Here is a 13,508-nt window from a genome sequence, read left to right as displayed (position 1 = left end):
GTTTTTTATGTATTTCTAAAACATTCTATAGTTTTCTAATTTTTCTAATTAACACTATAATTATCAACATTTGATATACATAATATTTAAATTAATGTTTAAAAATTTGAGTAAATGTTAAAAAACTTGTTTTTCCTTTAAACTCTTAGTCATTGATAAGAACTATACCTCATCAAAGAGATCACAGGCTCTATAGGGAGGTCCTCTTTCTGAAACAAAACCTGCAAATGCCATTCCATTGAGCACTTTAGTGAGGAAATCATTCTCAACCAAGCCACGCTGCCCCAAGAAAGCTGTCTGTGAAGAAAAAAATGCGAAATGATAACTTATCACTCGGAGATAGCCAAGTTGTGAGAATTAAAAATAGAAAGGTTGAAGATTGGTTGAATGACTTTACGTGTAACTAAACACTGTCATGAAATATATTTCTCCCAAAAGGACAAGAGGAAAAAAAATCAAGTATTAATTTTTAACTAATGCTTGATTAATACTTTAATATGAGAAAAATCAATTTTGAGCTTATATATTCTGAAGGAAAATATTATACCAGCTCTATTTGTCACATAACACAGAGACTTTAAGGACATTCAAAAATTAATTCAATACACATGGCTAATAGTGCGGTCCTATGAAATGAGTCCACTTGACAGACAGCCTGGCTCTGTGCCTTACCTTGTGAAAGTGTATCACAGGCTCGGCATGGATCCGGATAAGCTGGAGGCATGACCTGTATCCTTGGAACAGTTGTGCAAATAACCTAAGGAAAACTGCTCGAACTTCTTTATCCTGAAAATGCAAAGCAAAACATACAAGTGACTCAATTTAAAAACCAAATTAAAGGAGATGGAAGGAAGAAAGTCTGAGTGGGCAAGTGTGCCACGCTGCCCAGCTTGTCGCTCGTCTTCCCAGGCAGCAGGCACAGGTCCCCTGAGAGCCTACGTTGCGGTGAAATGGGTTTGTTCTTTCTACTGAACTGAAGAGAATTGGATTCCAGAGCATACACTTTTCTTCCAGAGGAAAAATGAGTAGCATAGTCTCCTATTTTACTATGTCATAGAAAGAAATACATGCCAAGGCCTTTATTTTATAACTGCAAAAAAAAAATTGGTTTTATGAATATAATAAAAGGGAAAAACTCTCAAAAGATTACATTTTAAAGGCTTATGAAATTCTTTCAACATTTATCCAAATTATAAAAATCTGTTCTTATTCTAATGAAATATGATTACATGCACAGCAGGAATAAGGCTCTGGTTTGATATATAGCACAATAAGAAGAGAAGAATCCAAATTCTTATGCTAGGGAGTGTTCCGGGCTATAACTAAGGCTCTGATGTCTTTGCTGTCCTTACTTTCACCCCCTAAAGAAAAAAAAAAATCAAATCCCCTCTCCTAGGACAGAACATTGCCCTAAACCTTCTAAAGGCACTTCTAACCCAGCTATTCCAGCAAACCTAGACTTAAAAGTACAGTACTCTTTAAAAGCACCAAATTTGAACATTAAATTTCTTACCAGCATTTTTGAGTGGGATAAAGCTGTTCGTGGAGGAGGGAAGGCATGATCTGCTACTTCCAAATCCGGGTGCAAGATCTAAAGTATACAAGTTTATTATATAAGATATCTAGGATTAATAAGACCTACTTCTTAGTTTCTTTGGGACATTAAGTGAATGATCTGTGTATGAATTAGATTATATTTCCACTATGAAATATGAATTAGATTATATTTCCACTATGAGATAAAAATTGATACAGTTTCACATAAAATGTTATGGAACAATCTTTAAGATAAAATACTAGATTTTAAAAAAAATAGAAAGACCTCCTAAAAGCTTGGGCACTCAAGGGTTAAGAGCACTTGCTAACTTTTGCAGATAACTAAGATTCAGTTCGTAGCAACCACATGATAGTTCATAACTATTTGTAACTCCAGTTCCAGGGGCTTTTACACCTTATTCTGATTGGCACATATGTGACATGTAGATAAAATACCCATACATATGAAATAAAATAAGCATTACAAAAAATGCCAACTAGAAAAATTCATGTAATATTGCCTCACATATTTGAATATAAAAGAAAGCAAACCTTGAACAAACAAATAAATGTACACACAGATAAACATGCATCTAAGTGAGAAGAGTTCTCAAAGGTCATATACCAAATCATAAAAGATGAGTCACCCTGGGTACCAGCCTGTTGGGAGCAGTGCTATACATCTATGGTGCTACTTCTTAAAAGAGGTTTAGTTTACATCTTGTAATATAAACACTAAACAGATGACATAAAACAGAGAACTGAGAAGTAAGCCCACACAACCTCAACCACCTCAGTTTAGACAGAAGTGTCAAAAACATGTAGTATAGAAAAGACAACCTCCTTAACAAATGGTTCTAGAAAAATGATATACAAATGTCAGGGAATGAGTCTAGATGCTCCCCCCATCCTATAAAAAAAATAAAAATGAACTAAAAATCTTAACATAAGACCCTAAAGTGAACTGGTAGAAGAAAACATGAAAAAAACTTCAAGATCTATTCACAGGCACAAAGTTCTTCTGAAAAGGGCTCTAATGGTTCAGGAGAACTGATTAATGATACTACAGAAAACAAAACCATGAGCAGAAAGAAGAGTTAGCCAATAGAATTAGAGAAAACTTTTGCCAACTACATGTCAAATTAGGAGGTCATATCTCAAATATAAAAATAACTCAAAATGTTAAACGCCAATAAACCAAATCATCCAATCAACAAATGGGTTAGTGAAAAATTCAAACAGCTAATAAATGTTTGAAAAAGAATCAGCACCATGCCTAGCAATCGGAGAAACACAAATTAAAGCCATATTGAGATCCCATCTCCCTCAATGGCAAAGTGACTGCCAGCAAGACAAGAAATGGCAGCAAATGCTGGCAAGGATGTGGGTAAGGAAGAGCTTCAAACACTACTGCAAAGAGTGCAAACCGGCGCAGTCTCCATGAAGTTCATCAGAAAAATGAAATAACAAAGCAAACAGAAAGCCACCATCTGACTTATCTACACCACTCTTGGTACTATCCACACACAAGAATCTAAATCAGCAAACCACAGAAATACTTGAACACCTATGTTTAGTTCAGCACTAGGCACAATAACAAAGATATGCAATCAGTCCTGATGCCTACCAATGAATGAACAACAAAAAATGTGTTCTGCAGTATGCAGTTTAATGACTGTAAAGAAGAGTTGAATCATTTTATTTTAAGGAAAAATGAATAGAACTGGATATCTCCATGCTAAAGTATAGTAAGTAAAATGCAGACAGACAAATGGCATATATTCTTCTCATAAGTGTAATCCAGATTATTTATATATTTGCTAAATAATTACAAATGAATAATTATTTATATAGTTGCTAAATGACTACAAAGGAGTTTAAATACTATAAGAATTCTAGAAACATTAAATTTCTTCAATGACTCAAATATGACTTTTTCAGCTACTGATATATCCATATGCAATCAACCCAATTATATAGTTAACGTATTTCTGTAAAATTATTCACCTTTTGAAATGTAGTATTATCTGAGATACTATATTTGGAATCTCAAGTCTTTCCATAATTTAAAATATGCATTATAAGAAACCAATAACTATCCTTGCCATGCCTTAATTTGCCATGCTTTAAAGGCACGCGTTCATCTCTCTACGAAATAAAACATCCTATGAAGTCTAGAGTATAGCCCTTTTGAAGTGATATGATTTGCTCAATGGCATCAAGTTGCAGAATGGAAACTGAGTCCTATATTGGTTTCTTTCCCATTCTGACACATTTTGTATTTCAGATTACAAAATGTGTTAGGAAACATTGGGATTTTCTAAAAAATCTCCCTTTTATAGATAACCATGACAAAAAACATATGGACTAACATAAAGTAGAATGTTTGCTGAGAATAAAATCTTTCCTGTAACTGTATACTTTAAGCTTCTATTTAAGGAAGAAAACAAAAAATTTTCAACAGCCTAGACTAGAGCATTAATTTTATAAAGACCTTAATTCTACTAACATCCTCAAAAAGAATGTAGAATTCTTTGGAACTCGCTTTGTAAACCAGGCTGGCCTCCAGAACTCAAGAGATCCTCTTGCCTCTGCCTCCTTAGTGCTGAGATTAAAGGCAGAGTTTTATTTTCACAATATTTGGTATATAATATCTACTGTATAAATATACTGAATGAGAAACAAATATTCTTTATATAACTATCTACTAAATGAAGGATCTTCCTCTAAAGACTACATAAGAATTTGTTTCAAACATAGGACTCTAAAAATAATTACACTCTAATGGGGTATGGTGGTATATAACTTTAATCCCAACACCTGGAGGGCAGAGGTAGGTGAGACCAAGGTCAGCCTGGTCTACGTAGTAAGTGCCAAACCTACACAGAGACAGCACTTCTCAACATAATGTGTGAGTGTCTATGTGTAAACATGTATACATGTTTACATGTTACACACACACACAGTTATAGACAATGTTTTTTTTTTTAATTCCAGTTATCTTAATTTCAGGTTTAAATCAAGAAGAATTACCATGAACAAAGAGTCATACCAGAGAAAGTGCTGATTGAGTCTGATGAAGAAGAGGCTCCGGGAGGGATGAGAGGTGAATGCATTCAGGAATTTTAATAGTGCCTCCATCCAAATCTGCTATGATTACATCTAACTAAAAAAGAATTTTAAAATTAACCACAATTCATAAAATACATTTGTTTTTAAGCAAATTGAGAAAGAGGTTCACAGTAAGAGTTCTTAATTACACAACATGTCCCAACTCCCTTGGAATTTGGGTATTGTACAAGAGTACCCTTCTGCCAGTGGGAGATGAAAAAATGATATGGGCACTCCTGTGCTTCAGAAGAGGAGAGCTGTAAGGTTCTTCTATGTCTTCTTCTGTCTTTCCATAGGAAGGAACTATGAACTGGCAGCAGCCTAGCATTAGTCATCCCAATGATGACACTACTTGAGGGGACTGTAATAGAGAAAACATAAGGAAGGAGGCCTGGATGGTAAAGGATGCCATGGAGCAAACGACGCCGACACATTGAGGAATTTCTACAAGGTGCTGTGTGTTAATGGTACAATTCCATGTTAACTGAGCTAGTGCATTTGCATTCCATATGAATCAAAACACAGAGCAATACGTGTGAAACAATTACTGTTGAGATGTAAAGCCTAGCTTGGGAGTGGTGATGCACATCTTTAATTCTAGGACTTGGGAGGCAGAAGGATGAGTTCTAGGCCACTCTTAGCTATGTGACGAGTACAAGTTTGTGATAAACCTGTGATACGTTAGATTCTGTCTCAAAAAACCAAGACTAAAACAAACAAAAACAACACCCCAAGCCTGATTTGTGGCATTCTAAAAGGTCATATCTAAAAATAACTTACATAAATAACAGAAGATTTTGGTAATGTGATTATAATTCATTCTAATCTTTTCATTAAAATGTGAAGAAACCTACAACTGTCAACATTTGGTTTGTCCTATCTCTATCTTTAGTACTACTAAAATAATTTACAAATTGTATGGGGCCTACTTTTTAATAAACATGCTTATTAGCTTACATATTTTAATATGATGATACTGGAGTTAAAAAGCACTAGATAGATCTGAAACACAATGTTAGGAGAACAGATTGGTATACATGTGGAGGTCTTCTTTGATCCCTCAGTAGTGTCAATGACATCTCTGATGTGGTTCCAGCTGCAGTTGCTCTGTGAGGCACACTGAAGCTTCCTTTTTACTGACGTTTAGGCCAGCAGCAGCCTTACAAAGTCTTGTGGATCACAGATATCATGCAACAAAATTCTTTTGGTAAAGAACTTTTCTTATACTCCATGAAAAGTGCCATGTGGTGTGCTCCCTGCACTTGAGGCACAGAGCTTCTGAACACAACACCTCATCTCACACCAGGACCCACCCCCTCCACCATCTCACACCAGGAAACCCACACCCTCCACCATCTCACACCAGGAACCCACCCACTCCACCATCTCACACCAGGAGCCCCACCCACTCCACCATCTCACACCAGGAACCCCACCCCCTCCACCATCTCACACCAGGAGCCCCACCCACTCCACCATCTCACACCAGGAGCCCCACCCACTCCACCATCTCACACCAGGAGCCCTACCCACTCCACCATCTCACACCAGGAACCCCACCCCCTCCACCATCTCACACCAGGAACCCACCCACCCCACCATCTCGCACCAGGAGCCCCACCCCCTCCACCATCTCACACCAGGAGCCCCACCCACTCCACCATCTCACACCAGGAGCCCTACCCACTCCACCATCTCACACCAGGAACCCCACCCACTCCACCATTTCACACCAGGAGCCCCACCCCTCCACCATCTCACACCAGGAGCCCCATCCCCTCCACCATCTCACACCAGGAGCCCCACCCACTCCACCATCTCACACCAGGAGCCCCACCCACTCCACCATCTCACACTAGGAGCCCCACCCACTCCATTAGCTGACAGATCTTAAGTCTGACAATACACCCAGTGGAATTTGTTTCTGTATACTACACCCACTGATGTTATTTTTTAGTTTGTATATCTCCAAACGACCACCTTCTCCTTCCTCCCTATGCTAGTCTGTAACTATTAACCTTTAGTTATTAAATAGCATTAAATTATTACCTGAGACAATTTCCTCAGAGAACAGTAGTTTCCTAAACTTTTGATTCTGAAGTTTTCTGATGCACACTTTTATAGTGCCAGTGGAAGCATGATATCTGTAAACAAATTATTCTTGAACTAGCTTTAACGTCTCTAATGTCACATGGACTAGAAATTTGGTGGGAGCTCACAGTGAACTTGAGTTTTACTGAATTTAAACTATTTGCAAACTACTTTATTCCTGTTAGTTTTCAGGCATTCTATATTGGCAGATCTCATTTTAAAATATTAATAAGTTAAGTGCTAGTAAGAAAAGTATGAATAAAACAATGGATTATTAATCATTTATTATCATCTATAGCAGCTGTTCTCACCCTGTAGGTTGTGACAACCCCTTAGTGGTAGATCAACCCTTTCACAGGGCTCACCGAAGACCATCAGAACACATAGGTATTTACATTACAATTCATAACAGTGGCAACATTACAGTTATAAAGTAGCACCAAAAATAATTTTATAGTTGGGGTCACCACAACATGAGGAACTGTATTAATTGGTCATAGCATTAGGAAGGTTAACAAGCACTGATCTACAGAAATACAGAATTTCTCATATGAGAAATATGGTAATAAATCTGATCTGGTACACAAAGGTTGTTTAAAAGTGAGACACGGTAGCCCATGCCAGGACATACTCAGAGGCTGAAATGGATGGACTGTTGTGAGCTCAGGAGCTTTAAGTTAGCGTAGGCCACATAGAAAAACTCTGCTTTTTGTTTTATTGGTTGGTTGATTAATTAGTTTGTAAGAGAGACAGACAGACAGACAGACAGACAGACAGACAGACAGACACGGGCCGTGATGTACATGCAGAGGTCAGAAGATAACTTTCGGGAGCTGATTCTGGCCTTCTACTTTGTTTGAAGCAGGGTTTCTCTTACTTCTGCTTCTGTTCACATCAGCCTGGCTGACCTGTAACCTTCAAGCTGATTCCTCTATTTCTAGCAGGAGTGTTGGAAGTACAAAAAATTCAATAAACCCAACTAAGCATTTTTACCCACTGAGCCATCTTCTCTGTCTAAAGCCATCTTATTCATAAATAAATATATAAACGAATACATAAATTCTTCTTTAAACTCCCATACTTGCAAAATTAAATATATTTAGATTGCTTACAGTTGTTTTCCTTCTAGTCTTTCTTTTCTATGGGAAATTCACCTTATATGAAAATAATAATGATGTGGAAACCTTGCAAGACTGAAACAAAAGACTCAAGATCTAGACATCTGGGTACTTACAAGCTCATGGACATCAGTTTTGAAGATGGAGTGTACGCCAATAATGAATGGAGTTGGAGAACTCAAAACTTCTAGGAGCTGAGCCGGAAGAATGGGGATATACGGGTAACTGGAAATAATTTTTAAAAGTTCATGTATGTTATTTTTACACAATATGAACACATTTTATTTCTGTGCACTCTGAACCATAAAAATATATTTATTAATTTTTTTTGAGAATTTCATACCATGCATTTGATCATATTTACCGACTCCTCCCCAACTCCTCCTGAATATACCCTCACCATCCTACTCCACCCCAGATTTGTGACTTCTTTTTAAAAAATTATTTTTTATTAATTCTTTGAATTTGATACAATATCTTTCTTTCATAGTTACAATCATTTCTCTCAGATCTACCCCACCTCCTTACGCTCCAACTCTGTGATGTTTTTTTTCAGTCTGAATTTAAATATTTATATTTAGAAATTATCAAGTAGGCCTGATATGGTGTGTCAGCTTTTAAGCCTAGTATTAAGGAGGCAGATGTGGGTGGGCTTCTATGAATTCACATGGCTCTCAGTATCACAGTATCTCAGTATCACATGGCCTGGTCTATACACTAAGTTCTAGTGCAATCAGAGTTAAGTGCACTTTTGAGTTCACAGCAGTGGGCTGAGCAAGCTCAAGTCAGACCAAATCGTTGCATGAAGATAGGCATTCAATCCTACTTCTAGCTATGAAGCTACTGGTAACTGTTAGCTGCTGAGAAAGAGACAGTTTTCTGTGTTAAGTGTAGCCCTGGTAAGTCCACCATCCTCTAGTGGAAGACCGGACATCCAAGATTATTTGGGCAACACAAATTGGTCTTTAATTAATAAATTAATTTTAAAGAACACAAAATTGGATGGGCAGGGTGGGGTGGGGTGGGGATATAATCAAAACATGAATGAAACTCTCAAAGAACTGATAATTTTTTAAGCACTGAAGAAAAAAAAAGAACAAAAGAAAAGAAAGAAATTATCAATTTTATTGGCAAGACTATTAACAGAGTTCTGAAAAGAATGATTTTCAAAATGCCACTGTTTAAAATCTGGTCACAAAAGTCTGGCAGTGATGGCTCACACACCTTTAATCCCAGCACTTGGGAGGCAGAGACAAGTGGATTTCTGAGTTCGAGGACAGCCTGGTCTACAGAGTGAGTTCCAGAACAGCCAGAGAAACTATACAGAGAAACTTTGTCTCGAAAACAAAACAAGAATGCTCTGCTTGATGCTTACATTCAAGAAACATTAAAAATTTTTATGAAAATTCTAGAGGCAATCTAAAATTTTATCTAGTGTTCATGAACTTAAGTTTCTGGGACATTATGATTAACAAATTCAACCTGAATGAAATATTCTACATGTGGTATGACCTGACATCATGGTTTACATTTTTAAAAACTGTTTTTCAATTTTTATTATGAAAAATATTTAATATACCCCTTAAAAAGAAATGAGAAAATTATAATGAAGATCTGGTCAATCTGGGTTTCACAATTACCAATGCATAACCATGTGTGTCTACCAATGTATGTTCTATTCTCTATGTTCTTGTGAAGAAACATCACATCATTTATATACAGATAATTTAAGAGTTATCTAAAACAGATAAGGATTCTTAATTAACAGAATCCTAATAACTTCTAAAAATTAATATACTACTATCAACATTAACCAAAGAATGTTATCAGTATTGAAAGATAATTAAATACTGCTGACAGTACTATTCAAAGTAAATTAAATATGTTTCACTAAATTAATCAACACTCAGTGATGTACAACTTGGAAAAGTCCCAAATTTTAGACTAGACTTTATTAGAATCATGACTCTAACTTCACAAACCTCTGTGGATCAAAGCAATTGGGCCATGCCATTTTGAATTATCAACAAGTAATACATAATGTGGGAATAACTAATATTATCAAGTGAAAACGTCACCTGTATTTCAGAGGAAACATTAGAGATTCCAGGGCTCTACAGGCATCACTGAGTCTCTGGAAGCTTGCGGAGTGGAAGAGAACCTTGTTTTCTGTAAGGACTGCACAGAAGAGGTTGAGGACGTTTTGAATGCCTAAAAACAAAGAGCAGAGGTTTACTTTACGCAACAAATTGTATTGAGTTGCCACCAATCAGATTGTAATGACAAAGAAACAAAAAGTAATATTCTGAGGATCACCAAAATACTTGATGAATCTAACCTACACAATCTATAGGCACACATCTGTCTTCCTACATGTCTTTATTTACACCACTATGATAGTCACTGATCCTATGAGTTGTTTGGAAATTTACAATTACCTTTTTCTGTACTTTATCTCCAAGGTCTGCATTTAAGTTCCAATTAAAAGAACTTAACATTGGTATTTGTTCATCTTTAGAGTCTAGTTTTTTTTTTTCTTTTTTCTTTCTTTTTTTTGGGGGGAGGTGAGACAGGGTTTCTCTCTGTGTAGCCCTGGTTGTCCTGGAACTCACTCTGTAGACCAGGCTGGCCTTGAACTCAGAAATTCACCTGCCTCTGCCTCCCAAGTGCTGGGATTAAAGGCATGCGCCTCCATGCCCAGCTGAGTCTAGTTTTTCTGATGTTAAAACAGTCATGTATTTCAAGATGACATTTCAGTGAACTATGGATCACATACAAACAGTGGTATTCTACGTTCATAACAGAGGTGACAAATTCCTACCCTCTAGTAACAACAGCTGCCCTAGTATCATTGTATAATGAATACTTGTAATAATGTAGGCATGACAAAACTATCTTTACTCATATGAAAGCATAACATAATTAGGTACAATGAAAAATGGAATTAATGACTATATAATTAGTTCATGTGTTTCTAACACCACAATTTTGTTTGCATTCTGTATTCCTTTCTATTAATAAAGAAAAATTGTTGTGTTATGTCAGGGGCAGCCTCACACATTTAGTATTTTCCTACATTCTATATTCATCTGTGATTCTTGATTGCATCATTTTTCTTATGCTTGATTTAATCTCATGCAATTTTGCACACATGGTTCTCAGTATCACATCCATGCTATCTATCTGTTTTCACTATATAGCCTAGATATATAGTGGGCTATACTACCTAAGACATGGAAGGACATAAGCTTGAAGATGTCTGTCTAATGTCCCACTTCAAAAATTTATTCTTCCTATTGACACATGACTGTGAGATGAGCAGCTAATTTGCTATCCTGTCGCCTCACCAGAGGACCATAATAATGGAACCAGCCAACCACAGAATGAAATCTCTAAAATCACCATTCTTCTTTAACCTGTTGTGGCTGAGAGTGTTCTGTCACACTAACCAAATGCTGGCTTACACACATGGTTTTCTCTTTTCTTGAGAGTCTGTAGATCATTACTGCCTTAGTTTGACACTAAATCTATCCTAGAGTTAGACAACAGGGATCTTTTTGACTTATTTCCTTGTCCTTACAGCATAACTCTTTTTCTTTCCCTTCCTCTTCCAAGTTCTTGCTTCTTGCTTAATACTACAATCCAGACTCATAATATTCTTACCCTGCTCCAGAATGAAAACTGATGGAGTCCAGAGCCCTGGCAACTTTTGGAAGGAACTAATACTAAAGACCAAGCTTCAAACTGCCAGGGTGTATATTGGATAATTTCAATGTAAATGTCTTTCCTTATAGCCCATTTCTACCTATAGGAAATATGCACAGATATACAAAAATACATATAACATTAGCATACACATAAAGGCATACTTTTGAGAATGGATCTACATAATTTCAATTTCAACTATTCATTAGTTGTTTCCTCTATTCCTTCAACTCATATGTGAGTATCCCTTTCTGCACTGAAAACACTGCATCCTAATAACATCGAAGCATTTCTTTGTTTGCTAATTTCATTCTATTATCTGCATTATAGTTCCGGAATTGTCTTAGCAACTACAACTCAAAAGAACCAAAACAAACAAACAAACAAACAAACAAACAAATCACACATTATAAAGAAGTTTACTATTTCCAATTCTCTACCCAAACCTCTCCCATATTAAACTCACATAGCCAAACTTTTGAGTGTTCCAGTTTAGAAAATGGTTTGGGTATTGATTCAAGGTATATAAATGAAGCTTGGTGTGAGAGTGACTCTAGGGAGAGGTGGTAGAACATTTTGGAAGTGGGGCATATTGGGAGAACCTTAGGAACAAGTCCTTAAAAGAGGCTGTGGGGCCTTGTTTGTCCTCTGCTTTCCCTCTCTGTCTTGGCTTCTAGTTCAAGGTGTCACCACTTGCTTCTCCCACATACAGCTGGTCCATCTTTGGTGCCATGGGGTGATACTGTGAGCTAAGTAAACTTTTCCTATTAGATTAGTTGCTTCAGGTACTTAATTTTAATACCTCAAAGGCATTTCCCCCTCACTGATTGCAGTCAAATACCTGACAAGCAATCTTTCTTATAAAGGGAAAAGGGTTATTTCTGGGTTACAGTTAGTGTCAAAGGATAATTCTGTCACGAGGGAGAAGGCACGACAGCAGTATCAGGGAGCCGACTGATCTACTGCATTTACAATTAGGAAACACTGTGAACAAGAAGTAGGCCCAAATGACCCTTCATTCAACAAGCCACTTCCCCCACAGCCCCACAGCCTTCTCAGTACTGCCAGCCGGACACTAAGGATTCCAACACATAGCCTAAGGGGGCATTTTTCAGTAAACCATCACTAAAACTGATGCCTTTATAAACACATTACTTTGATTTTCTTGTCTTTCTAACAATTAGACTGATCTAGTTTTGTGACCTGAATATGTAAGACATTGACAGGCTTCTAGAAGTCAAACTCTATGATGGTGTATTTAAAGAAGCATCGCTTGTCCCTTAGTAGTATGTTGCCAATGTCAATTCTGATTTGAGTGTGTGTGTGTGTGTGTGCGTGTGTGTGTGTATGTGTGTGTACATGGAAGCCATAAGCCTCGGATGTCATTCCTTATGAGCCAGCTACATGGTGTTTTGAGACAGGGTCACTAACTGACCTGTAGTTAGACCAGTAGGCCAGGCTGGCTAGCCACTGAGTCCCGGCAATCTATCTACCTGTCTCTGCATTCCCAGCGCTGGGATTATAGGAACATACCACCAGTCAGCTTTTCTCATGTGGAGTTCAGGAACTGAAAGCACTTTTTTAACAAATAAGCTGTCTCCACAATCTATTTTGTGTAAGGTTCTATGACTATGTATGTATATAGTCATATTATAATTGGGGGAAGGTAACTGTGCATGCATAAGGACTAGTTCTATTAATGTGGTTATTTTTTTTTGAATCAAATTATTTCTAAAAAAGATCTATCTATCTGAGTGTCTGTGGCCACAAACACAGTAATGTACTCCTGTAATCCTAGTTAATTGGGGTCCAATCAGGAAGATTAGAAACTCAAGGCTATTTATCCCGGACATCTTTTTTTTTTTTTTTTTGTTTTTCAAGACAGGGTTTCTCTGTGTAGCCCTGGACTCACTCTGTAAGACCAGGCTGTCCTCGAACTCAGAAATC

At 37.0% G+C, this 13,508-nt stretch overlaps 1 protein-coding gene across 7 annotated transcripts in view; it reads right to left on the bottom strand.

Annotated features, from left to right (window-relative positions):
- The window catches only part of Sbf2 (SET binding factor 2), a 321,747-nt gene that overhangs the window by 140,854 nt on the left and 167,385 nt on the right, over positions 1 to 13,508 (bottom strand). For all 7 annotated transcript variants that reach the window (XM_021166296.2, XM_029479590.2, XM_021166298.2 and 4 more), the window contains exons 7-12: positions 9,935 to 10,067; positions 7,973 to 8,081; positions 4,589 to 4,702; positions 1,514 to 1,591; positions 673 to 786; positions 169 to 297 (exon numbers count right to left, since the gene is read on the bottom strand). In XM_021166296.2, coding sequence (XP_021021955.1) covers positions 169 to 297; positions 673 to 786; positions 1,514 to 1,591; positions 4,589 to 4,702; positions 7,973 to 8,081; positions 9,935 to 10,067 — 677 coding nt within the window. The remainder of the gene's footprint in view (positions 1 to 168; positions 298 to 672; positions 787 to 1,513; positions 1,592 to 4,588; positions 4,703 to 7,972; positions 8,082 to 9,934; positions 10,068 to 13,508) is intronic.

Source organism: Mus caroli, unplaced genomic scaffold (genome assembly GCF_978045245.1).
Source record: "Mus caroli unplaced genomic scaffold, Mus_caroli_1 scaffold_8, whole genome shotgun sequence".
NCBI classification, from domain to species: domain Eukaryota; kingdom Metazoa; phylum Chordata; class Mammalia; order Rodentia; family Muridae; genus Mus; species Mus caroli.
The sequence above is the reverse complement of the archived record's forward strand: the minus strand, read 5'-3'. Positions and strand labels throughout refer to the sequence as shown.